Below are 23,320 nucleotides of genomic sequence, written 5' to 3'. Positions count from 1 at the left end.
AGGCATGCTACAATGGGGGATCTGTTTGCTATTTTGAGCAAAACACTTCAGACATGTTTTATATAGATATGGCCCTACAGTATATTGTTCAAATATAGCACAATAGGGCACATTTAAGGTGTTAAGGAGGGTGATAGTGACAATATCCACAAGTTAAATAGTATGTTACTTATTCTGTATACTCTATAATAAAAATGAAGCACAATATGTTTTTAAAACTTTATTTAAATAACCCATTTCAGTAGAACACAGTGGTATAGGGTGACTTGTTTCTTTAGGAAAGACTTGGAGAGAATATACAAATAAAGTCCTCTATAACTCCAAACAATGGAAATAAATAACATTTGCGGTCTAAGGCAGGACAACAATCTTCTTCTCCAGCTTCTGCTCAGGGAAGATGAACCTCCTCATCACGTCATCAAGCTCCTCCAGAGCCAGCTGAGCGTGGACCACTGCAACGTCATCCGGGTCGGAGCGCACCACCCACTTCAGAGCCCGGTACAGGTCCAACAGAACGTCACTGAGAACCTGGAGAAGTCAGAGAAGTGGGACAGGGGTTCACTGTTCTGGGTATCATTATAACTCATGAGCAAAACCTTTACAAAAAGACCCAAGTTATACTAACCACAATGTCTGTTCAAAGTTTGGTGAATGCAAAGCAAGAAAAAGGAAACTTGGAAATGAACTGTCAAAGTTTAAAAACAACAAACACATCATTAAGCACAAAGAAATCTGCAGCTTGGCCAAGTGGAATGTTTTCAAGGCTTTTGTTTGCCAAATACATGAAGACTTTTCCCTTAAACCCTTAAAAGGACAAAGAGAAAAGGAATGAATAACTGATGGTGATTGGAGCGGTGTTAAAATGTTCATGCTTTGTGTGTGTGTGTGTGTGTGTGTGTGTGTGTGTGTGTGTGTGTTTGTGTGCGTGTGTGCCTCAAAATGATACAAGTGGCAGAGCATTGTAATTGAAACTTCTATTTTACTTGACAGAAAGAAAATAATTCTAAAATAATTCTGACACTACTCTGTTCAAATGGTTGATTTTCATTTGGCAGCGAAACCCCTAGCTCCTCGCGTATGATGTCTCATATCGTTATGATGAAATATTTTAGGTTCATAAAGTAAAACTCAGACCGAACAAGAAACTCAAAGATGTCTCGCCAATTGAAGGAAACTTTTATTAGATCTTTTGTTCAGTGGACTGCACAGTGCATATTCAGATTCTTACATGATCAAGAGATATTGACAGGAGCCCAGAGTCAGCCTCTGCAGACCCCAGCTGAGACCGGGGCTAACCCAACATTTCCATTGTTTCAGGTCAAACACACGGTCCCTTGATGTGAGGCAGATACACAGTGTGTCCGTCACAGAGGATCACTACAATCTGCAACATCAGAAATGCATGCAGAAAACCAGACTACAGTCAGCTGGGGTATTCCTTCACACAAGATCTGTTTTGACAGAGTGGAGGGATGTTTGGAGGAACAGTGAGAGGTGAGATGCAGGGCTGCAGAAGACAGCCCCCCCCCCCCCTCACTCTGGCCCTCTCATCTGCTCTCATGTCACTGTGTGTGTCATTAGCCCTGTACAGCTGCTGCTGCTCTGTAATGACAGGACCTGACCTGGGACCAGCAGCTGGACCGACCATCAGGAGCCACGTCACACTGAAGCCAGGGGCCAGCAGGTCACACACAGCAGCAAAAAAAAGAATCTGCGGCTTTATATACAAATATTGTTATGAATACATAAGATAGAGTTGCTGCCAGGTCTCCCTTTCAAATCTGCACAGTAATCAGTGAATTCAGAAAGCCTGAGTCAATTTTAGGAGGCCGAGGAGCTGATGTGATCAGCCCGGGCCTGGGGGGACTATCTAAGAACACCACTTTAGCAGGACAGGAAACACACTGCATCGTGAGAGGAACGAGACACAGGGAAACAGAGACTGTGAAACACAGTGTTTGGCGTCTCCTTCCTGCGCTCAGTGAGAAGCTAACATTACTGTGTGAGCCGCAGGGAGACCGGGACGAGATTACAGGAGTCCTGACGCCGGCCCCAAGCATTCCACACACAGACATGTCTACGCTCACTGCTGTCTGTCAACTCAATTAATCAATTGCATTAATCACAATGATAAGATTAATTCATAATTCATAGTTTTGAACTTTGAGGACTGAAGAGACACCTTCTCTTTTATTCCTTTTAGGCAAATATAATACATGGATTTTATTTTGTCAGAATACCAAAAAGGAAATGCATTTGTTAAGATTTTACAGGATTTATGAGCATTTTATTTTCCTCTTTGTAAATGTATCAGGTCTTTCTTACCTACACCTTGAGTGTGGGACATTGAAACATCATGTGTTTGTACCAGGGCTGGGCAAGTTAACACGTTATTGTCACGTTAACACAGTCATTAATAACAGGAGGGGGGGATGTTGATCAGTATTGTCTTAGGGTGTTCGCCATTACGTCTCTCAACCAATGAGAGCATTTGGGGTGGGACTAAGACTGATGCAGCGCTCACATGAACCAGAACAGAGAGAAGTGGGGGGGGGAGAACATGGGGGGGGGGACAGAAAACATGGAGGAAGGAACCGGACTCTGACATGGAAATTTTAGATCTCTTCCAGGCGGAGGAGCTGATAGAACCAGAGTCATCAGTAACCACTGCAGAGTAGAGTTTCCTTATCCCTGGACTCTGAGGGTCACTGGATCTTCTAGAACTAGATAACGTGTTAATGGAAGTGGTAAACAGCTTCGGTTTTTATTTGATCTGATGACATTAATTCATGTTTTGGATTTACAGGAGGTATTTGAACTGTGTAAATGGAACACTGCTATTAAAAAGCTCCTATTTGTTTAAAGTGTTTGCAAACCAAATGTTATTGCACTTTTGTTCATATAGCAATACAATCTAAATGAAGTACATAACAATGCATTTAGTCACGATCAATCACAGCAAATCATGTGCTTAATTGCAGTTGAAAATTGTAATCATTGCCCAGCACTAGTTTATAATGTGTGGAAATGTACAGTATATATCTCAGGTTTGATGAAAAATAAATATTGCTTTACCTGGGTAGTTTTGTCGCTGAGGCCTCGCAGCAGCAGGGTGATGACATGGACAGCAGCTCTCCTCACCTCCGCTTCCTTCTCTGTCTTTATCAGAGCAGTAAGACACGAGCTGAGCTGCACACACACACACACACACACACACACACACACACACACACACACACACACACACACACACACACACACACACACACACACACACACACACACACACACACACACACACACACACACACACACACACACACACACACACACACACACACACACACACACACACACAGTAAATGGACTGTACTTATATAGCCCTTTATCCAGTCTTTATAAACCCTCAAAGCACTGTACATACTACAAGTCATCATTCATACAGAGCAATGTGCCATTTTTGCTCAAGTAAGCTAACAATCATACGACACACTCACACACCGCTGGCAATTGGTAACGATGTGGGGTTCAGTGTCTTGCCCAAGGATACAGCCACATGTGGACTGCACTAGGCTGGGATCGAACGCACAACCTACAGATTGATCACTGCCACAGTTGCCCATCACATATATGAGCAGTGCTGACAGTGGTGTGAACATGAGCTCAGAGACAGTTAGCTAATGAGGGAATCATCGTGTCCGAGTGAGAGTTACAGCACTCTCTGCGCCAGGCTGCACTGAGATGACACGTTAGATGCTGTGGTCAGAACTAAACTGGATCCACTGATGTATTGGCAAGACAGGACACACACATAGGCCCTCCATCTCTGCACATACACACACACACACACCGTTGGGGTTAAAAAAGTGAAAGTGGGCCGGGTCATGAATAAGCCTTCCTGTTCCTCCAGCTGACAGTGCTGCTATTCAGCGCTCCCGGCTCCTCTCACCTCCTGAGCCTGCGCTGCCAGGGCGGAGTCCAGCCTCGGACACAGCTCCCCCAGGTTAGACAGGCTGCTGGCCCGCACGCTTTGGTCCGGGTCCCTGGTTCCCTGCAGGAAGACCCCCACCAGAGGACGCCCGAGGTGGGGCGCAAGTTCCCCTGGATAAGGAGGGGGGGGTTAGCAAACAGGTTAGCTGCCAGGTTATAAATCTGAGATGCATTAACGGTAAATAAAACTCTAGACCTTATTAATTCTCAAGGTAAACAAAGATGTTGGATTGATAACCAACAGGAGCCCGCATCTCTTATTGAGAAACACTGTAAGAGCTTACATATGCTGATATGATGCAAGACCTTATTTAAAACAGTTATGATCAAATGCAACAGAATGGCAGGTTTTCTCAGGCTTAGAGTCTGTAACACCAGATGAAACCCATACAGGCTGCTGACCCTTCTGATCAGGGTCAAAGCAAGGACCAGCTCGCATTAACACCGATGACGACTAATATCTAGCTACATTAGGATCCCACTGGGTTAAACATGTATCCAGCTGCTGTAATTGCTGTGATGTGCTTAAACCATGTGTTCACTTGGACGTTGAATTATTTAATAACAAAATATATATACTGTATATATATATTTCCTCTCTTTTTCTGAGTCTGAGTTCTGGCAGGAGAAAGACCTCTGGTACCAACAAGAAGCTTTAAATGAGATCCAGCCATCCAAACACATGTTGACACAAGACTGATACTGTTTACAGAGTGTAGTCATTTTCTCACACACACACACACACACACACACACACACACACACACACACACACACACACACACACACACACACACACACACACACACACACACACACACACACACACACACACACACACACAACACACACACACACACACACACACACACACACACACACACACACTTCGGCTACCCCCCTTCTTCTGTCACATCAGCCTGTTAGAGCTCAAACAGATATTATAAAAGAATCGCTGAGTTTGATTGAGTGTGAGTCAGCAGAAATATCAGTTGTGTGCATTAATGCGCACACACACAACCACACACAGCTAACCTGCTTTCTATATTTATCCCCTTCCTTGGGTTCCTCTCTGTCAGCACATGGTCTGCCCATCATGCTCACAGTGGAGCTCACATGACTCCACACCTCCTCTACCTCTCTTTCAGGTGAGTCAGTTAAAAAAAAAAGCTATTTTTTCCAGAGGACAGCCTGACAATGGGCAGATCTTGGCCCCTTTGGGGGTTCAGGACAAACACAGAGGCTCTCTGGATGTCTGTGCGGCAAACTGACGGTCTATCCAATCTCATAGCAAAAACATAAACCCCCCCAATTGTCCCACAGAAGTGGTACGATGGCAATCTGGCAGATGAAACCAGAGATGGGACCAAAACAAAACAGGGTTTTAATCAGGGATAGGGTCTTACACACAGGGGCCCTTCTGACTGAGATCTGCAGGGACAACAGGCCGGCACTGTGCTGCATGAGACGGCCCAGAACACACACACACACACAACACCATCTCAACAAATATGGAGACTGTTATCATTCTAACAATCTTTCCCACTCATAGTAAGACACATAGGGTTCAGATGAGCACACATGTTTTAAAACACGTCCACTGAACCCCCCTCCTGAACCCTCTGGGACTGCTGCTACTGTATGTCAGCCCCATCGACCTTCTGCTGGGTTCAGTTTATCTGATGACCTTTGAGGATCCTTTGTACATTTCTGTTGCATGCAGCATTTGTTTGACTTTCGAAAAGCTTCCAGTCTTGCTTCTTCCGTAAACCAGGCCGAGCGTGTCCTGCCTCCAGCTGCGTACTCCAACAGATATCAGTGTGAATGAATTGTTTTCATCAAAATAATTGAGCTCAATCCAATGGCTTTAAGTCAATATGTGTGTTACCTCAGTTGTTTTTCTAACACAAACAGACATGTGAACTAGAGATGATGCTTACCCATTGCCCGACTCGCCCTCATCAGGACTTCTCCCACTTTGAGGCGGGTCTCAAGGCAGTGCTCAGTGATGGACGTAGAGAGTGAGGGGCCGTGTTGGAAGTCTTTGAGGAGCCTCTCCAGAATCCTCTCAGGGTACGAATCAGCCAAAGCAGCCAGACCTGGACACAGTTCACACTCCTAGCTGGAGACCAATAATCATACAACTCTAGGAAAACTTCATACTTTAATTACCTTGAATGGCTGACAGGTAGACAAATGAGTCCTTATGCTCCAGGTTTTCTAAGAAGAGCTGGGGAAGACATGACATCAGATTAAAGCCCAGACTGGTTAGTGGTTTTATACCTTCATAAAAGATGTGACCAGCATAGATCTAGCCGGGGAGCCACAGAGGATCAATACTGGCAGAGCTCTGAATAAAAACATATCACAACACTATCAAAGTGAATCATTTAACATGACCTCAGGTACAATAAGGGTCTTTGAAGAGAAAGGTTTGATTGTGTGGGGGGAAACAAGGGGTTTGGGGTGAAGACAGGGGGAGGGTAGAACATATGGAACCTGTACAGTGTTAGAGAACTCAACCTAAACATTGCATGAAGACAAAATCAATAGTGATGAGATAGTGGGGGGCTGACGGTTATCAAAAGGTGCATAGGGGGAAGGGCACTTCTGATCACAGAGAATACTAAATGTTATCATTTCTTCCGCACGCCACCTTAACAAGTCCCAGAGCGCACCCTCGTCCCCTCTGGCTCCCATGGGGAAGGCTTCAAATCAACTCATTTATTATACATGTTTGCTCATCAGGTCTCAGGAGACTCACAGAACCACCTACGCTCCAACGCTCACACACACCGCCTGCTATAACAGCACATGTCTAGGTGGCTTCATGTTGACCGAGCTTCTAGAAAAATGCATCTGCTATGAGAACAGAGAAAAACCCGACCGTATGTATAAGCTACACATATCCAGATGTGATGGCGTTCCTAACTCGTCCTTCAGACCCTACTGGACCTGAGCTGCAGAAGGAAGTTACTCCAGAGTCATCAGGAGCTCATTAGAACTATAAGCTGCTCCAACTCCACTAGCCAATAGAACTTTAGTATTTCAAACTGTGATTTATAAAGTTGGATTCAATTAACGATAAGCGTTAAAATTACTTCGAAAACTGAATTCCGGGCCACTGTACAGCTCACCTGGTAGATCTGGCGGCCCATGTATTGGGACTCAGTTCAGGTGCGGAGGACCCAGGGTTTGAATCCGGCCTGGGACCATGTACGCATGTCATCCCCTCTGTCTACCCCTTTCAACACGGTCACTCTGATTAAAGGCTAATCTGGCCCAAAATAAATCTTTAAAAAAGTTAACTGAATACCGCTCACATCTTCCTCTGACGTGCTTCCCCCTGAGCAGATGGGCTGGATGGCATGACACCATGTAGCTGCAACATTTCAACCACATTCAACCTTTTGCCAGATGACCTGATGTTTGTTTCCTTCTCGAGTCTCTGTATTGTGACCCCTGTTGCAAAAACACTACGGACTAAATGAAATCCACAGCAGAACAGAAGCAGGCTCTCATCAGTCTGAACAGTGACCTACGGTAACTCACATTCACCTTCCCTGTGCACTGCAAGCTCATGAAAAAGGATGTGATGTCACTGTTTAATGGTGGTTAATAACTGCACAGAGTGACCCTGTGAGGGAGCCCTGCAGTCCTTCAGGGTGTTGGTGCACAGAAGAGATAACAGGACGCTCAGGAGATGAATGATACCATGGTCCTGCCTGGCGGCTATGTTTTTATTTTTGGCCAGCAGCTGGAAAATGTATGATATGCACCTGGATCCTTCATTTTCATATACATGTTGACTCTAATTTTTGATTGTGTTTTTGTATTTTTATTACGTTCCCTCCACTGATGCTCGACCAGAGGTTTCTTCCATTTTCCCCAGTGGATTGGGGGGTTTCTTTGAAAGTTATTTCCGATAGTTTGATTCATAAACCTCGCCTGTAATGTTGAAGTAAAGACAAAGACCAACGGAAAATATCAAGCATGTTATCTAACCATCAAATTTGACCATGTTTTAAAAAGGTGTTCAGAAAATGTAAGATAAAATCAAGGTACCACTTTGCAATAACACTACCCTCATAAAGGATTCATAAAGGGTTTATAATTAGGTTGTACACTTTATTAATCATTAAGAAATATTTATAAACCAGTTCTACATCAACACAGGCTCACTATTTGGCAAGAAGACTAAGCCTTATATTGGCTCCCTAGCTTCTGCCTCATCTTCATCAGCCAGCATCCTTGGTATCTGTTGTTCTCTGAGTTGATTCTCCCCCCATCCATCTTGATGTTTCTTGGCATCTCTGTTTATGTCTTGTCTTGTCTTATAAAAGCTTATTTATGATTTATAAATTGTTCACAACCTAATTAACAAATGAATTACAACCTATTCTTAAACCCTTTAAGGGTAGTCTTATTGTAAAGTGGTACCAAAATCAATATTTCCAGAGCAGGATAACGGAATAAATGCTGACAAGAATAAAAAAGTAGAAGCACATAACCAAGCAACCCACCATGAACACTTTCTCCTGCTCCTGCACAGCCTCTGGGTTCTGCTTCTGTACCCTCTGGGTCAGAATCCTCAGGGCGAACGCTCGGGTTGGCACGTCCGGGTCACATGCCTCCAGCAGCAAATCAGAAAAGGGCTTGGTCGGAGGGGCAGGTTTACTGGTGCTAGAGGTCCTCCCTCCACCTCTGGGACTTAGTCCTGTTCCGGAGTCCGAGGACTGACTGATGGCGGCACTGCTCGCCGGCTCACTGTTTAAGGGAAATAGATGAGGACCAGTCTGAGAGTCTGCTTCAGCTTGCATATTTTCTCTTTTCCTTGAAGGCACACTTTTGTTCTGTGACATGGTTTCAGGGTTTCCGGAGCGCTGAGCCTCAGTGGAGAGGTGTTCCGGCCGGTAGGCACCGTGAGTGGCTATGACAGCTCTGAGGTTGGATGCCAGCTCCTGGATGAAGACGTCAGAGTGCTTCTGAGAGAGCGTCTCCAGGGGGGGGAGCAGTCTCCTCATAGAAGAGTAGTCCTCGGCACTAAGCTGTAACATTTAAAAATGGAGAGGATGGTTGTGAGAGCAGGGTGTGAGGGAACCCACTGATGACCGTATTAACCCTATGCTGCCAGTGTTCTGTTCTGATTGGGCGACAGCAGAGCACGCTGCAGCTACTGGCTGCTGTTTCTTACTCTGACTGGGACCTGAGCACATTTACAGCTGCTATTAAAAAAGGGACAGTTCCGCCTAAAATTGAAAATACATAATTTAATCTCTTTCCTGTGTTTGGGTGAACTGTCCCTTTAACAGCAGCTGAAACTCTCAGCCAGTGAGGGGATTTAACTTTAATTCACATACATATATTAATGTTTTATAAAATATACCTGGAATATTTTATATTCCTATTGCATTGATTAAACAGTTGGTGTGAATACCTGAGGTCCAGACAGTAGGGTAGCCAGCAGACCCACCCCCATACTCAGCGTATCGCTCTCTACTGGGTTTCCCACGCCTGGACCTGTGTTCTGATCCAGACCAACACAGGCCCTCTGAAGCAGGGACACCATGAAGTCCACCACCTGGAGGAAGGACCAACACCATCAGAGCAACACAGCAAGATGTGTGTGTGTGTGGGGGGGGGGGGTGTCAAACTCAATTTCATCGCGGGCCACATTAGCATCATGGTTGCACAAAGGGCCGGTTTTAACTTTAAGACAATATAAATATATTACATATATAAAATTATGTATTATATTACATTATTTCCTCTGCATTGGATAATTATTGGTTTTGGTAATAACTACATCTGAAAGCAGAAGGTTAGGGCAAATAATTGCAAGGGAAGATATGCAACAATTACAAGAATTGTACAATTTATTGAAAAAGTGAGTTTGGTAGCATTAACACATAGTTGTGCACTGACATATGGTGCATGTAGACACAGAAATATTGTATATGGGTGTACACTTTCCTCCTGCCTTCACAAACTTTACACATGTATTTACAAGTATTCATCGTCTGAATATAGAGAAATAAATTCATAAGCTGCAACTCAACACCTCACATCTTTCTCAAATCACAAAAGTGGTGCACGTTTAAAAAAAAAAAAACATAAATCCATGTGTGTCTCTGAATGACCCGTAGCGACATCGGATTGACTCTAACAGAGCGGCACAGTCTGTGAGGGAAGCAGCCGTCTGTCAGTTCTGGTTCTGCTGTTTCTTGTCTCGGTTGCTGAAGCAGACTTTGCTCTGTGTTTGGTATCGCTGTGCCGCTGTCACTAGTGTTGTATTACTCGAGATCGGTCTTGGTCTCGAGACGTGATGTTGGTCTCGGCCTCGACACTCTTTGGTCTCGGTCTTTCAAAAAACAGGCAAAATCGTCCTGGTGCTGTGTCATTCGGCTACTATTAAGGGCCTTCTTCAAATGCAACCAATGAGATGCATCTATTTTAGAATCATATTTTTTCTCATTTGCGCTGCCTACACTCCAACGTCATTTCACAAGCTGACCTCTCTCACTCACCAGTGGAGATGGATTTCATGATTCTTTTCCGGGATTTAGTTCGCGTCGGTCAGTTCGCCAAGAAGAATCATTCAGAATGGTTCGTTGGTTCATTCAGTTGCGTTTTCGGTACAACGTCATTCAGCGGGGAATCATGGAATGCACGGTTCTCAGCTCCTCGTTCGCAAACGATCGTGGAAACAGTCAACACAACATCGTAGCGTAGTTTAAGGCAAATACTTTACTTGTGTACTTTTAGACAACACAACAGTGGCTAATGTGTATATTCAACTTGACATTTATTGAAGGTAAATACTAATAGAGTAGACTATGGCTTGATCCGTGAATTTATTGTCTTACTTTTTTGTTCTCTCTCAGCAAGGGTTACTAAATAAAGAAATAACGGCTCAATTTGCCAACAAACATGTTTAAAAGCTTGGCACAAAGATTATATTGATGAAAAGGTTTCAAGTCCCTATTTAGCCTACTGACTGACTGACTGACTGACTGACTGACCGAGAACGAGAAAGCATTCCTGTCTCTCATTGGCTAAAATTCAACGAGGGCATCCTAGACTCAACAGACAGCAGCATACGATTGGCACAGCGACTAGTCCGTGGGAGAACGAACGAACGAGAGGAAGGTGAATCGACGAATCAGGTCAGTTTGTTCGTTTCAAAGAGTTGTTCATTCGAACTGATTCGTTCGCGAACAACCCATCTCTACTCACCAGCACTTATCATCCACCGCCACTCATCCTCTGATTGAAAATGACAGCGAATTCTGTAGTGATAAAATTCGGATACACAGACCATAAGGAGTTTGTCTGTCCAAGAACACAAAAAAAGAAGCATACTGCTGTGTGCAAATTTTGCAAAACTACTCTGACGGAGACTGCTGGGACTACCTCGACGTCACCAGGCACTTGGAGAGAAAACACGACAAGAGGTAAGCTAACATAGACTGGCTCTGCTCTTCAAACTCTGGGGGGGGGGGGAAACCTCCCAACTGCCTCACGAGCAAACAGTATATAATTTATTATTGTAAAAATATTGTACATGAACGCAAGGTATAATCTAGCTTGGTAATACCAGCCTGTTTGACTTCGATTCTCTCCGGCATACAGTCTGGAACAGCGTCATTGGACTTGGATTACTGTAATGGGTGGAAACTTGTCTGAAGTTTAAAATCATTGGAGTTCCCTTAACCAATCACCAACGTTTGGTAATGACGTATGTTATGCGCCGAAGGGCAGGCTCTGACCTGACGCTTCCTAGTTCCGCTTTCACAGTAGTAAACAAAATCGCTACCTGCGAGCTTGTCTGTCAAAATGGCTGTCAACGACATGTGTCGATGTTGTCAATGTAACCTAAGGATTCAGGGGACAATTCGTAACTCAAAACAATTATTTGAAAACAAGGAAGGCGACGATATATGTACTAAACTGTCAAAATTTGGTTTAGTGGTTGTCAACACCCCGCTGCTTTCAACACGCATTGGTCCCAAATGCTTCAATTGGGTCACAAGGTTTGAGGTCGAAATAGTAACGTCTCTTCCTCCGTCGCCATTGTTGAACTACAGACTAGACTAAAATTCAAACTCGGCACCAACTTCGATGTAATCGCTCTCAACCCCTCCCCCTGTTCGCTGATTGGACCGATAGGATTCTGAGTTCCAGTAATCGTATTCTTATTATTCTTGCCCAGTCTCACATACAGGAGCAAAATTAAATTGGGCGGAAGTACGTAGGCTGGTATAGCCAGGCTAGGTATAATCTGTTTAAGACCCGAAATTTCAGTTAACTTAATTGGTTAACTTAGCCCTTGGCTAACTGCAGATAGCTAGCTCTAGCATTGGTCACAAACTGGTCATAGACAGTAACCACTATAATTGTATTTTACCAAGTACATTTCCTAACAAATTCACCGGGGGAAGAATATAGCTATTGAATCATAGTTAAAGTAAAAATTTGGGGGCTAGCGCTGTGTTGCTAGTGATAGTGAATGGCTTTGAAGCGTTGACGTGCTAAATCAATCTATTCAATCCTATAGGGATAGCTAGATTCTAATGATGTGCTTTTCAACGAGGATAGCTGCGCTACTACTACTTGTACGCTAATGCGAGTCTCATAAAGTCTGTTTGCAATTGTGCTAGTGTAATACCGTCTTGAGGACAAAGATGCAATAAACAAATTATTATTTGGTGTAACATTTGTTGTTCGCGCTAACGACGTAACAGCCGCCCGCTCACTTCAACGGACATCCGTTGCTATCCATTGCTATCCGTCAGAGAGCTTCTGTATAGGGCTGTACACGTGACCCAAGCTAAGGCTAGTTAGCCGTTACGTTTTTGTCAATGGGAAAACTGCTAACACTGCCGTCTCCCAACACTCTCTACCGTCTGGTTGAGTACTATTCATTGAATGGTTAGGCTACATATTCTCCGTATACCAGAGCTAGTCAAGAAGATGCAGGGGATCATCATTGCATAACTGGACGATCAGACGAGTGTGGCAGTAACTACTGATCTCTGGTCAGATCGGAAGCTTCGCTCCTTTCTTGGAGTTACTGCTCACATCAGTTGTAAGGATAAGGACTCCTACCATCTGAGGTCATTTTTGCTTGACTGTTGGCGGTTCACTGGGAAGCATTGTGGTGAACGTATTGCCTCAGCTTTTGACGAGATTTTAGAGTACAGAGTTAGCCACAAAATTACATAGAGATAGATAGAATGGGAGGATGAAACCCTCTTTATTTGTCACATACATGCACACAGCAGAGCACATACAGTGAAATTGGTCCTCTGCATTTAACCCATCCTAGTACTAGGAGCAGTGGGCAGCTATTGTGCAGCGCCCGGGGAGCAATGGGGAAGGGGGATTGGAGGTGTCCGGTGCCTTGCTCAAGGGCACCACAGCAGGGCCTAGGAGACAATTGGTTATATACTAACCGACAATGCCTCCAATATGAAACGGGCGTTCAAATTGCGCATGCAAGATCAACCTGACAGTGGCAGTAATGGTGATGACCTGGTCGATGAGATGATATGGGAGGACCTTGATGCTTTTGAACAGTCACCATTGTCAGGTGAGCGGCTGTCTTGTTTTGCCCACTCTCTCCAATTGGTCATCCATGAGGGCAGGAAGGAGGTGTAGGCCATATCCAGAGCTATATCAAAAGCCTCCAAACTGATATTGCTGTTACACAGCAGCTCCCAGTATAGGGACAGATTTGAGGCGCTCTTTGAGGCTAATAGGTCTATCCCAGCAGCCAACACCCCGCTGCAATAGCACATACAGGCAGATCCAAGCTCTCACTGCTCTTGACCACAAAGTCCTTACAGAGATGTGCAGCGACGATCTGTTTTTTTCAGCAAAAGAATGGAATCAGTTAAAGGATTATGTGCTGTTCTTGAACCGTTCTCCGAGGCTACCAATCTCACAGGAGACAAAGCAGTGACCATAAACATAGTGGTCCCCACAGTGCTGGATCTGAGAACAAATCTCCTGAAGATGGAAAATAGCCTGCAGATCGTGCCCATAGTGAGGACACTACGTAAGTCTTTAGAGAGAAGATATTCGGGAATTTTCAGGAGGATACAAATGGAAGAGGGCGATCCTGAGGAGCCATTTAGCCACCGGATCTATTTTCTGGCTACTATGCTGGACCCACAGTTTGGGTTAAGTTGGGTGGATTTAGATGTTACCAATGGGGAACAAGGAGCACAACTTAAGAAGTTCAGAGATGACCTTAAAAAGTTACTAACAGGTGATTATTATATTATTATTGTTATTCCAGCATATTATTATTACTATTGTTGTTATTAATAGCAGCAGACATTATTTCTCTCTTAAGCTAATCCCAATGTTTTTGTGTGTGTGTTTGCTCTGTCTGCTCATGCTGTTCCAGACGTTTTGATCTCAGAGGAGGAGACCATAATGGGCAGTGATGCAGCTGACTTAGTGGTTGACACAGAGGACTCACCCAGTGATTCTTGTCATTGTCATTATGGTGTAGTTGGACAAAATAAATGTCATCATTGACCTTTGAATAACAGACTATAGTATGGGCACTGTGTTGACATTGGGAGCTGTCTCACTTACATTAAGACATTTCAGTGATATTTAGGTTTTATAGTGTAATTACTAAATAATGCTATTTCACTTTATGTAATTTAATTGATACTATATAATCTAGAGTGTAATTATCATTTAAGTCAATGATGTATTTACCATTCATTAGACAACATAATCCTGGAGGTGCAACTCACACTGGGGCTTCACACTCTTAAATGCAAGGGATCATTTACATAGGAGCCATATTCCATTCTTGAAATATCAGGTATAACTGGGTAAGTTGAAAAAGTTTTTTTTTTAAAGTTAACCCTAACCTTATAAAGTCTCAATCCTTTAAAAGGGCAGTTGTAGTTGCATGCATTTGCTACACAGTTTCTTTCACCCAAACAAAGCCCATATACCCTGAATGAAACATTAAGAAAAAAATATGTACTGTTATGTATTGTGCCTGTTGTTGAAATTATACCATAATTGGTGTACTGATTTATGACTACAATTCATGCAAGCGATAGTGTCATGTCGATTATAACACTAGTTTTTTTTTCCGGTTTTGCTCTCGATCTGTCTTGGCCTGGTCTCGGTCTGGATACTCCCCGGTCTTGGTAGTGTCTTGGTCTCGGTTAAGGTGGTTTCGACTACATCACTAGCTGTAGCTATGCTCTGTCACTCACTGCCTCACTCAACAGTGACAGAAGTCTCTTCAGTGCGCATGCCCCAAACGAGATGAATTGTGGGACATGTAGTTTATGGGCAACAAGCTGCTGTAAAGCGGCGTTTAGCCGTATAACAAACATTATATTCTTTGAAAACTCTCGCGGGCCACATAAAATGAGTTCGCTGGCCGGATTAGGCCCGCGGGCCTTGAGTTTTACACGTATGCTTTAAAGCATCCAAAGATAAGACAGCTTCTATCTGCCAGTTTATTAGAGATTCAATGATAGCCAACATGCAGCCTTCTTTCTCTACAGCTTAGTCAGCCACACACAAACGGAATGCTTACAATCAGTGTTTGTTGAAAAATAATAAATTACAATTTAGTATTTTTATGGACCAATATTGTTTGTAAGAAAGTTTACAAGCTGTTGGTGTGTCGTGCTGGGGGATTATATATCGAGCCTGGGACTGTAGTCAGCAGGTAGATGGGATCTAGAAGGGCCAACCATGTGATCAGGTTAGAATATACAAACAGCTGGGTCAGTTTTACTCAAAGCCAATGAGGAAACAGTGACACTCACTAACCTTAAAGGCTACAGTACACTGTGCTCACAGTGTGTCCGAGGACACAGCACTGTACAAAAGGTATACACACTTTTTTTTCCAAGGCAGACCTTTTTTTTCAGACAGAAGCCACCAGTAACATTTATATGGTGAATCAGTCTGTAAAGATCTAGTACAGCAAACAATATTGCAGTAAGCTAGCTAGATAAAAAAAACATAGCTTCAAAATGTTGATATCTTGCTGACTTTGTTGAGCGCGTAAGAACTTCCAAAAGAGTGCGTAAGGCTTTATGGCACGAATGTCACACACCACCATCTATGTCCCGGACGTCGGTGAACCTGGATCATATTTTTATGGAGAAAATGGTTTCAGGTGTTCTTCTGAGGAACTTGGCTGCTCTGCCTCACGCCAGTGTGATTCACAGAGTTTCCTGATCAACAAAAAGCTCTACAAATTTTTTTTTATCTGTGTATTCCTAACCCAGAACGATAATCTGCATCGTATCAAAACTCAAAGACTTTGAGACTTCACCTCGACTGCAGCAAGAAAGATCTGTGCAAAACCAAACCAAACCGAACCCTCACAGACAACTTAAAGCCTGCTGTGGTTCTGTCACATTGGCTGCAGAGTGAGGTTGGGCAGTGTGTGTGTGTGTGTGTGTGTGTGTGTGTGTGTGTGTGTGTGTGTGTGTGTGTGTGTGTGTGTGTGTGTCCTCACCTGTGAAGGTTTCCTTAGCAGCACAGTGTGCTGAACAGACTCCACCATCATAGCCAGCACCTGCAGCAGAGCCAGTCTGTGGCCCTGCCTCGCAGCGGCCCCCAGCACCTGCTGCTCCACCTCCAGGAGAGTCATGGCTGACACTCCCAACTCCTGCTTCTCCTCCTCCTCTTCTTCATCCGCTGCAGCTGCGCAGCTGGCCAGCTCCTGCAGGAACACGAGGTTACCTTCGGCACAACGTGGCGAGAACAACTAGCTGAAACTCAATCTACACGTTTCTAACTCCAACTCCAAACTCAAAAATATATTTATATTTTTTATAATAAACTGCTTTTATATAGCACCTCTCAACACAGTTAAAGGCTGTCAAATCAAAATCCTTTAAAACACACAGAAAGTAAAAACAACTAAAACCATTTTAAACCAATAGAAAGTATAACAAATGAATAAAATCACATAAAAGCAATTATAATAAATTGGTTGATTGATTTAAAAGTCAGTAAAGAGTAAAGGCAGTATCCACAGTCCAGGTCTCCTCAGAGTCTCTGAAATTAAACACTATGAGGATGCACTACTCTGGATAAAATACCGTTGGTTTGTGTGTCTCTGTGTGCAGCTCACTGTACCTGCAGCAGCTGCAGGAAGAAGTCTCCGGGCAGGTCTGAGTCTTTGAGTTCATTCAGCAGCTGCATCAGAACCTCCAGCCTCCACTGCTCTCCAGACAGCTTCTCATACAGAGCATCGTCCTCCTCACTGCCAGCAAGAGAAGAGGAGCGGGGGATCCCATCAATAAAGGGTGGCTCTTTAAACAGTGCTGACTGCACCAATTCACAGTTGAATAAATGTCCCATTCTGATGCATATATCAAAAAAGTATACTTTTCAAAACCAGGGCTGAAGCTAATGTACATTTTGCAGTTAGCAAATGTTGGGATCACACAGTTTGGAAACAAACCAATGCAACACCACTGAAATTCTAATAATAGCATACAATATTAGTGTAGCCTTTTATTTATCTGCATCGTTCAGAAAGACCTTGTTTAACAGAAAAAAAGCTGCACAGCATTGGAATGTTGTAGAGTTTAAATGCCAAAGATAGTAATGAAGCTCTGGAGCATCTAACAGCCTATCCTGAGGGCCCGTCACCTGCAGCGCTCCCTGCAGCTCAGTCTGGCTCCTCCATCACTGCCGGGGGTGAAGTGGAAGTCAGCTCCCACCTCGCTCTTCTGTTCCTGCAGACCTGAGAGCTGCCTCAGTGCTGACAGGGCTGCAGACGCCTCGGCGTGGCTCAGGTACCACAGCAGGATCTCCTGACAGGGGGAGCTGTGGACAACAGAGCACGCAGCCCATTTTCACATTAAGTTATGCATACTTACAAAGTACATATGATTTCCTGCCACGCAGACTTTCTGCTAGAGGATAAAAGGTAGAGACTTGCACAACGCTTCCTGCTGACAGGATCAGTCTTTTTCTAACAAAGAGAAATATTCTCTCTAGTTTATAGAATACAATAAAATAATAATTTAGCTCAAAGACATAACTATATATTGTAAAACACTGGTACTATTTTATTGAGCTTTTTGAAACACACACAAATATACATACACACACACACATATATATATATATATATATATATATATGTGTGTGTGTGTGTATATATATATATATATATATACACACACACACACACAAATATATGTATATATAAATATATATATACACACATACATACATACACACACACATATATATATATATATATATATACATATATTTGAATAGAAACACAAGACAGGTGGTACAGTGCACATATGAATGCTTGAGCAGAAAAAACATATGAATTTGATACACATGTGTTGTACTGTAGTGAAATTAATTGGAGTCCATAATGTTCAAAACATTAAAAATGGGCTATTTAACACACTTAAAACATGCTACTGTCCTTTTGTAATTCTATATTTACTTTTGGGAGTAAGGCTGTTTCAGTTATTTCTATAAGTGTACTGTTGTTTCTATATGAATATTCTAGCCTCTAACAGATGGGAAACCTTACCGGAGGTGGGACACGTTCTGCTTGGTGAAGCAGAAGAGTGTGAAGACAACAGGAAGAACCTCCTCCAGAGCTGAGAGCAGGGACGCTGATGGACTGTTCCCAACAACCCAGACCTGACAGGAAACACAGAGAGCATGAAGTCACCACGGGGGGGGGGGCATTCAGTATAATGCTGTTCAGTGCATGGCTTCAGGTGTCCTCACCTTGTACACATCACTCACACAGCGGGACAGCTCGCTCTCCTCCACAGCAGCTTGGGATTGACCCTTATCTGGAAAGACAGAAGCACTTATCATGCATCTGCTGTGTGTGAGACAAACACACCGACATCTATTAGCTGCACATCTCCAGGTTACATCAGATATAGCATGTGAGCTCAAAGTCTTCAGGTGGAAATATCTCTCTTTCCCAATTCATTATTGCTTGTAATTAATAAATACATATTTACAGGTGTACTTAAGTTGATTGTCTTAACTAATACTAACCATATCAACAACAGTACTAATTTACTATCTGAACTATGTGTCATAGTGTCCTTGGGCAAGATACTGAACCCCAAACTGCTCCTGTAGGCGGAGTCAGCTGTATGCCAGTCACTGTGGATAAAAGTGTCAGATAATGGCCATGCTACTGACTGGAGGCGGGGGTGCAGCGGTGGAGGGGTGAGAGCAGAGGAGTGACCAGGTGCTGCAGGGCCACGCCGGGCTCCTTCTGCACCAGGAGCAGCAGAGATGTAGTGGCGACCCGCTGGAACTGCTGGGCTGTCAGCTGGTCCTTAAAGTGCAGGAGGTCGAGGATCTACAGAGGAGGAAACAAAGCTCAAACAAACAAAGCAGTGTTCTGGATAATAGCTCTTCTACACTGCATTACTTCAGTGTTTGCTGAAGTGATCGGGTCGCAGTCAAGTGTTTCAGTGAGCTGGGGTTAATAGGATGAAGACAAACAGGTACCAGGGGCGGCACTGATAAAGATGGCGGACAGACGAAACACAGGTGCAAGTGTTAGACCAGCTTCCCTTTATGAACCACAATCAACTCAAAATGCAGCGAGGCTTTTGCAGTCTTCACTTAACGCCAATTTTTGCTTTTAATAGTCAGTAAAGGCGATCGCAGAAACCCCCCAGCAGTGTCTCCTTCAACCAGTTAAAGGAAATAAAACAAATGTGTTGTGTGACATCATCTGAAGAATTTAACCAAAAAATTATGTTATTGGTTTCCATACCTCTTGTGTTTTAACAATGCCAAGCATAAAGTCTTGTCGAACGACATAATGATAATGAACTTAATTTCTAAAGGGCCGTTCCAAAATATATTTTGAATATAGTTTTATTTTTACACATGTCATGCTTCTGCAAAGGGTTAAACGTTTGCTTTTTATAAATCGGAAACATTGCTTAAAAATTGCCGCCAACCTTCTTCTGACTGTACGCCAGGTTTATAAATGAGGCTCCAGAACCCTGGAACACTCTCTAAAAGACACAGTTTATAACCACTGTTCCAACCATAAAACAATAATACTGCTCACACTGACCTGAGGACAGACGTGTTTGAAGTAGCTGCCTGCTGAGGCCCACTGCTTGGGGGGGGTCACCAGGATCCAGGCCAAAGCTTCACATTTCCTCCAGTCGGACTCGCCTCCTGCAGGACACAAACAGTGTTTCACTTAGAAACATAATGTCTCCTCTAAAGAAAGTTTAAAAAGGGGGGGGGGGCTGTTTATTTCTCTATTTGATTCTGTTGGACTTTTGCGTCTCACCCATTCCTCCCTCCAAGATAGCTCTGACTACAGCCTGGACCCCTTTAGGCTGCATCAGGCGCTCAGACAGCAGCTGACCACACAGACACCTCAGCCAGGCCGGAGCGGATCCCAGAGCTGATCCAGGAGCTGGTCCAGGAACTAACCTCCTGGTGGACCCTCTGCAGCTTCCCACTGCACCAGACTGTAGAAGGGACATCACATAAAATACAGACTCACAGGCCTTTGAGCTTAATAAAACACCGAAATTGAGAAGTCTGGATCGGAAGAAAAAAAAAATATATAAAAAAGAATATGTATATAGAGCCCCGGAAAAAATTCAGACACAACTCCACATTTTCTTAAATCTTTATCTCCACATGTATGGCAGCCATTCCAGTGTCTGTTGAACTCCAACACAGACAAATGTTGTCAGTAGTTTATAGAATACAATAAAAAAAACATATACATTTAACTCAAAGACATACCTATAAATAGTCAAACCAGAGAAACTGATAATGCTGAAGTGGTCTCTGGGGGGGGCACAACACAATATAATAATTTCAACTATTTATTTACTGTTAAAACACATCAACTACTGATTCTAGAAAAGCCTCCCACAAACCCCCCCCCCCCCCCCCCATGTCAAACATAAACATGCCCACCTGTGTGGGTCCGCCCTGGAGGATCAGCAGCTCCTTGATGACGATTGGCTGGTAGACTTTTCCTAGAAGCTTTTTGAGGGCCTCCTTGCAAGTTTGACATTCCTCAGGACTGAGGTCCTGCATCTAAATTTAGCAAAAAAAGAAGTTGCCTTTTATCTCTCTTGCCACACACATCAAAATAACTGTCCATGTATCCAGATGGGTTACCTTCTCCTCCCACCGGGGCTGGAAGCCCAGCTGGCACAGAGCGGCCATCACGTCCCCCAGATGGCGAGTGAACACCAGCGTGGCAAGAGACGATAGCTCTGCCAGCTGCAGGAGAACCTTCATGGTGGTCAGCAGGCGCCGTCCAGCGTCTTGCACCGGCACACCATGAAAAAGTTTTTCCACCATGGCTCCAAACGCTGACCTGCGACCCAGTGGCACGCCCACGCCAGGGGCCAAGTATGGGCAAAGTCCCAGGGAAACCACAAACTGTAGAGCTGCTCCAAGCGTCTTCTGCTGGGTGACACTGAGGACATCAGGAGGTAAAGCCGGAGCCATCTCAGGGGTGTGGAGTTTAGCTGCAGATGGAGGGGGGGTCTCCTTGAACTGATTCAGTTCGGCAGACAGGTGTCGTCCTAAGGTAAGCAGCAGGAGGAGACACTCCTGGACAAAGCCCCAGGGGACATCTGCTGTATTGCTGGAGAACCAGTCTGACCCAGCCCTCACCTCCTCCCTCAGCTTCCTCACCCCCTCAAAGCTGCTCTCAGTCTGCAGCTGCTTGCAGAGGAGGGATCTGTTGGCCTGTAGGGCCGCCAGGAGGGCCTCCTGCTGTGAGGACGGAGCATCACGCCAAGACGACGCTACACACACACACACACACACACACACACACACACACACACACACACACACACAGTAGCCAGTATTCAATATTTGAATATAGTATTTATCATATTTTACTTCACTTTACTCAGTATTTTGCATATTTTTATTTTGTGTAACTATTGTCTTTATTTTATGTTATGTATTACAATACCCTTTAAATTAGCTATTATAAAAGTGCAATGTATATCTAAGAAAGCTCGATTAAAAGTTAAAAGTCAAGTTTTTATCCTGTTTTAATTTAATATATTTATTTCTGGACAGGTAATTAATTTGTTAATTATTTGTATAAATACAATATAATAATAATCCATTAAATAAGCACGTTTTTTTGTACAGGTAGTTGACAATAACTACAATGCATTATTAGTTCTTCCCTGACAGAAACATGCAAGTAGTAAATAAGAGTCAGGGCTCCTGGGGCTGAGGCTCATTCATTCACATGGTTTGTAATGTCGCGGTATTTTACACACTGTGGGGACCTGAATAGTGGCTGACAGTAAAACACACACCGGTGACGTTATGCTTCTACAGACCAAAATGCAGGCAGAATAAATGCTGTCCAATACCATGCTATACTTTCTGCTGTTAAACTAAGGAACACACTCACCAGCGAGGGGCTTGGTGAGAACGGAGATCGCTGAGAGGATAGCTGAAGTCATCTCTCCATCACACTGACAACACTGTACACGTGCAGATACGAGTCACCTGTTCCGGATCTGACGTCATGAAATGTCCTCATCAATGTGAAACCTCCCTGTCTTTAATGTGCTGCTGCTAAAAGCATTATAAACCTCCGAGACCTCTTTCTACATCCATGCCATGAACAACCAGCGACCTATTGTGAACAACTCGTTCGGTGTGAGTCTTAATGGCGCTGAAATTATACGTCAATAGTCTCGTCCCATACATTTGACGTCATGCAGCGCCTCGCGCTCTATCTTTGCGCTTCCTTAGAGGAGGGGCCATGGGAGGGGCGGCAACCAGTAAGCAAGCAAGGACCAACACTGTTCACATATCTGAAAGAGGTTGTGTCTGTAAACATGAGCGCTGCATCAACATTCAGAGAAGTACTCAGATCTTGTACTTGAGTAAAAGTAGCAGTAATCAGATCTTGAGTAAAAGTAGAAGTACTGCAGCTAGTACTTGAGTAAAAGTAGAAGTACTCAGATCTTGTACTTGTTTAAAAGTAGAAGTACCCAGCTCTAGTACTTGAGTAAAAGTGCAAGTACCAGAGTGTAGTGTGATGCCCCTGTGGGTTCATTTGGAGAGGGTGTGGCTGTGCTGTGTCCAGCCTTGATTGCAGCAGCTGTGCCCTGCAGCTTCTTAAAGCCTCTCTGCTCTCTCTGCTCTTTCCTACAGGCACCCGGTTTGGTTGAGTATGCTGTGGTTACTTTAGTTGCTTTACTTTGTGCACCTCAGCACCCTCACACATACGCGTCCACGCAACCCTGACCCTGCATCTACATTACTGTAACTCCGTTAATTGCAA

General features: G+C 43.9%; 1 protein-coding gene across 2 annotated transcripts; it reads right to left on the bottom strand.

The window, feature by feature from the left end:
* Window positions 1–207: 207 nt before the first annotated feature.
* tango6 (transport and golgi organization 6 homolog (Drosophila)) lies at window positions 208–22,705 on the bottom strand. Of its 2 annotated transcripts, XM_063896465.1 has the most exons (18): window positions 22,439–22,705; window positions 21,169–21,806; window positions 20,962–21,084; window positions 20,318–20,501; window positions 20,093–20,199; window positions 19,198–19,360; window positions 18,766–18,833; window positions 18,563–18,675; window positions 17,653–17,829; window positions 17,134–17,260; window positions 16,508–16,714; window positions 9,428–9,571; window positions 8,514–9,038; window positions 6,163–6,220; window positions 5,931–6,089; window positions 3,950–4,101; window positions 3,076–3,189; window positions 208–528 (listed from the first exon to the last, which is right to left on the bottom strand). In XM_063896465.1, the coding sequence occupies exons 1-18, from the start codon at window positions 22,488–22,490 to the stop codon at window positions 352–354; spliced, it is 3,288 nt and encodes a 1,095-aa protein (XP_063752535.1). In that variant the 5' UTR covers window positions 22,491–22,705; the 3' UTR covers window positions 208–351. The 2 variants fall into 2 exon arrangements, with proteins under 2 accessions (XP_063752535.1, XP_063752543.1); XM_063896473.1 differs by lacking the exon at window positions 9,428–9,571.
* Window positions 22,706–23,320: the final 615 nt, after the last annotated feature.

The sequence above is a fragment of the Eleginops maclovinus genome, chromosome 2, assembly GCF_036324505.1.
Source record: "Eleginops maclovinus isolate JMC-PN-2008 ecotype Puerto Natales chromosome 2, JC_Emac_rtc_rv5, whole genome shotgun sequence".
Taxonomy (NCBI): Eukaryota; Metazoa; Chordata; class Actinopteri; order Perciformes; family Eleginopidae; genus Eleginops; species Eleginops maclovinus.
The sequence above is the reverse complement of the archived record's forward strand: the minus strand, read 5'-3'. Positions and strand labels throughout refer to the sequence as shown.

Coding starts and splice junctions, on each gene's coding strand:
- tango6 (XM_063896465.1), bottom strand. CDS start 22,490: ATGACTTCAGCTATCCTCTCAGCGATCTCCGTTCTCACCAAGCCCCTC. Junction 21,807..22,438: donor TCTCACCAAGCCCCTCGCTG/GTGAGTGTGTTC, acceptor GTGTGTGTGTAG/CGTCGTCTTGGCGTGATGCT. Junction 529..3,075: donor TCAGCGACAAAACTACCCAG/GTAAAGCAATAT, acceptor TGACTTCTCCAG/GTTCTCAGTGACGTTCTGTT.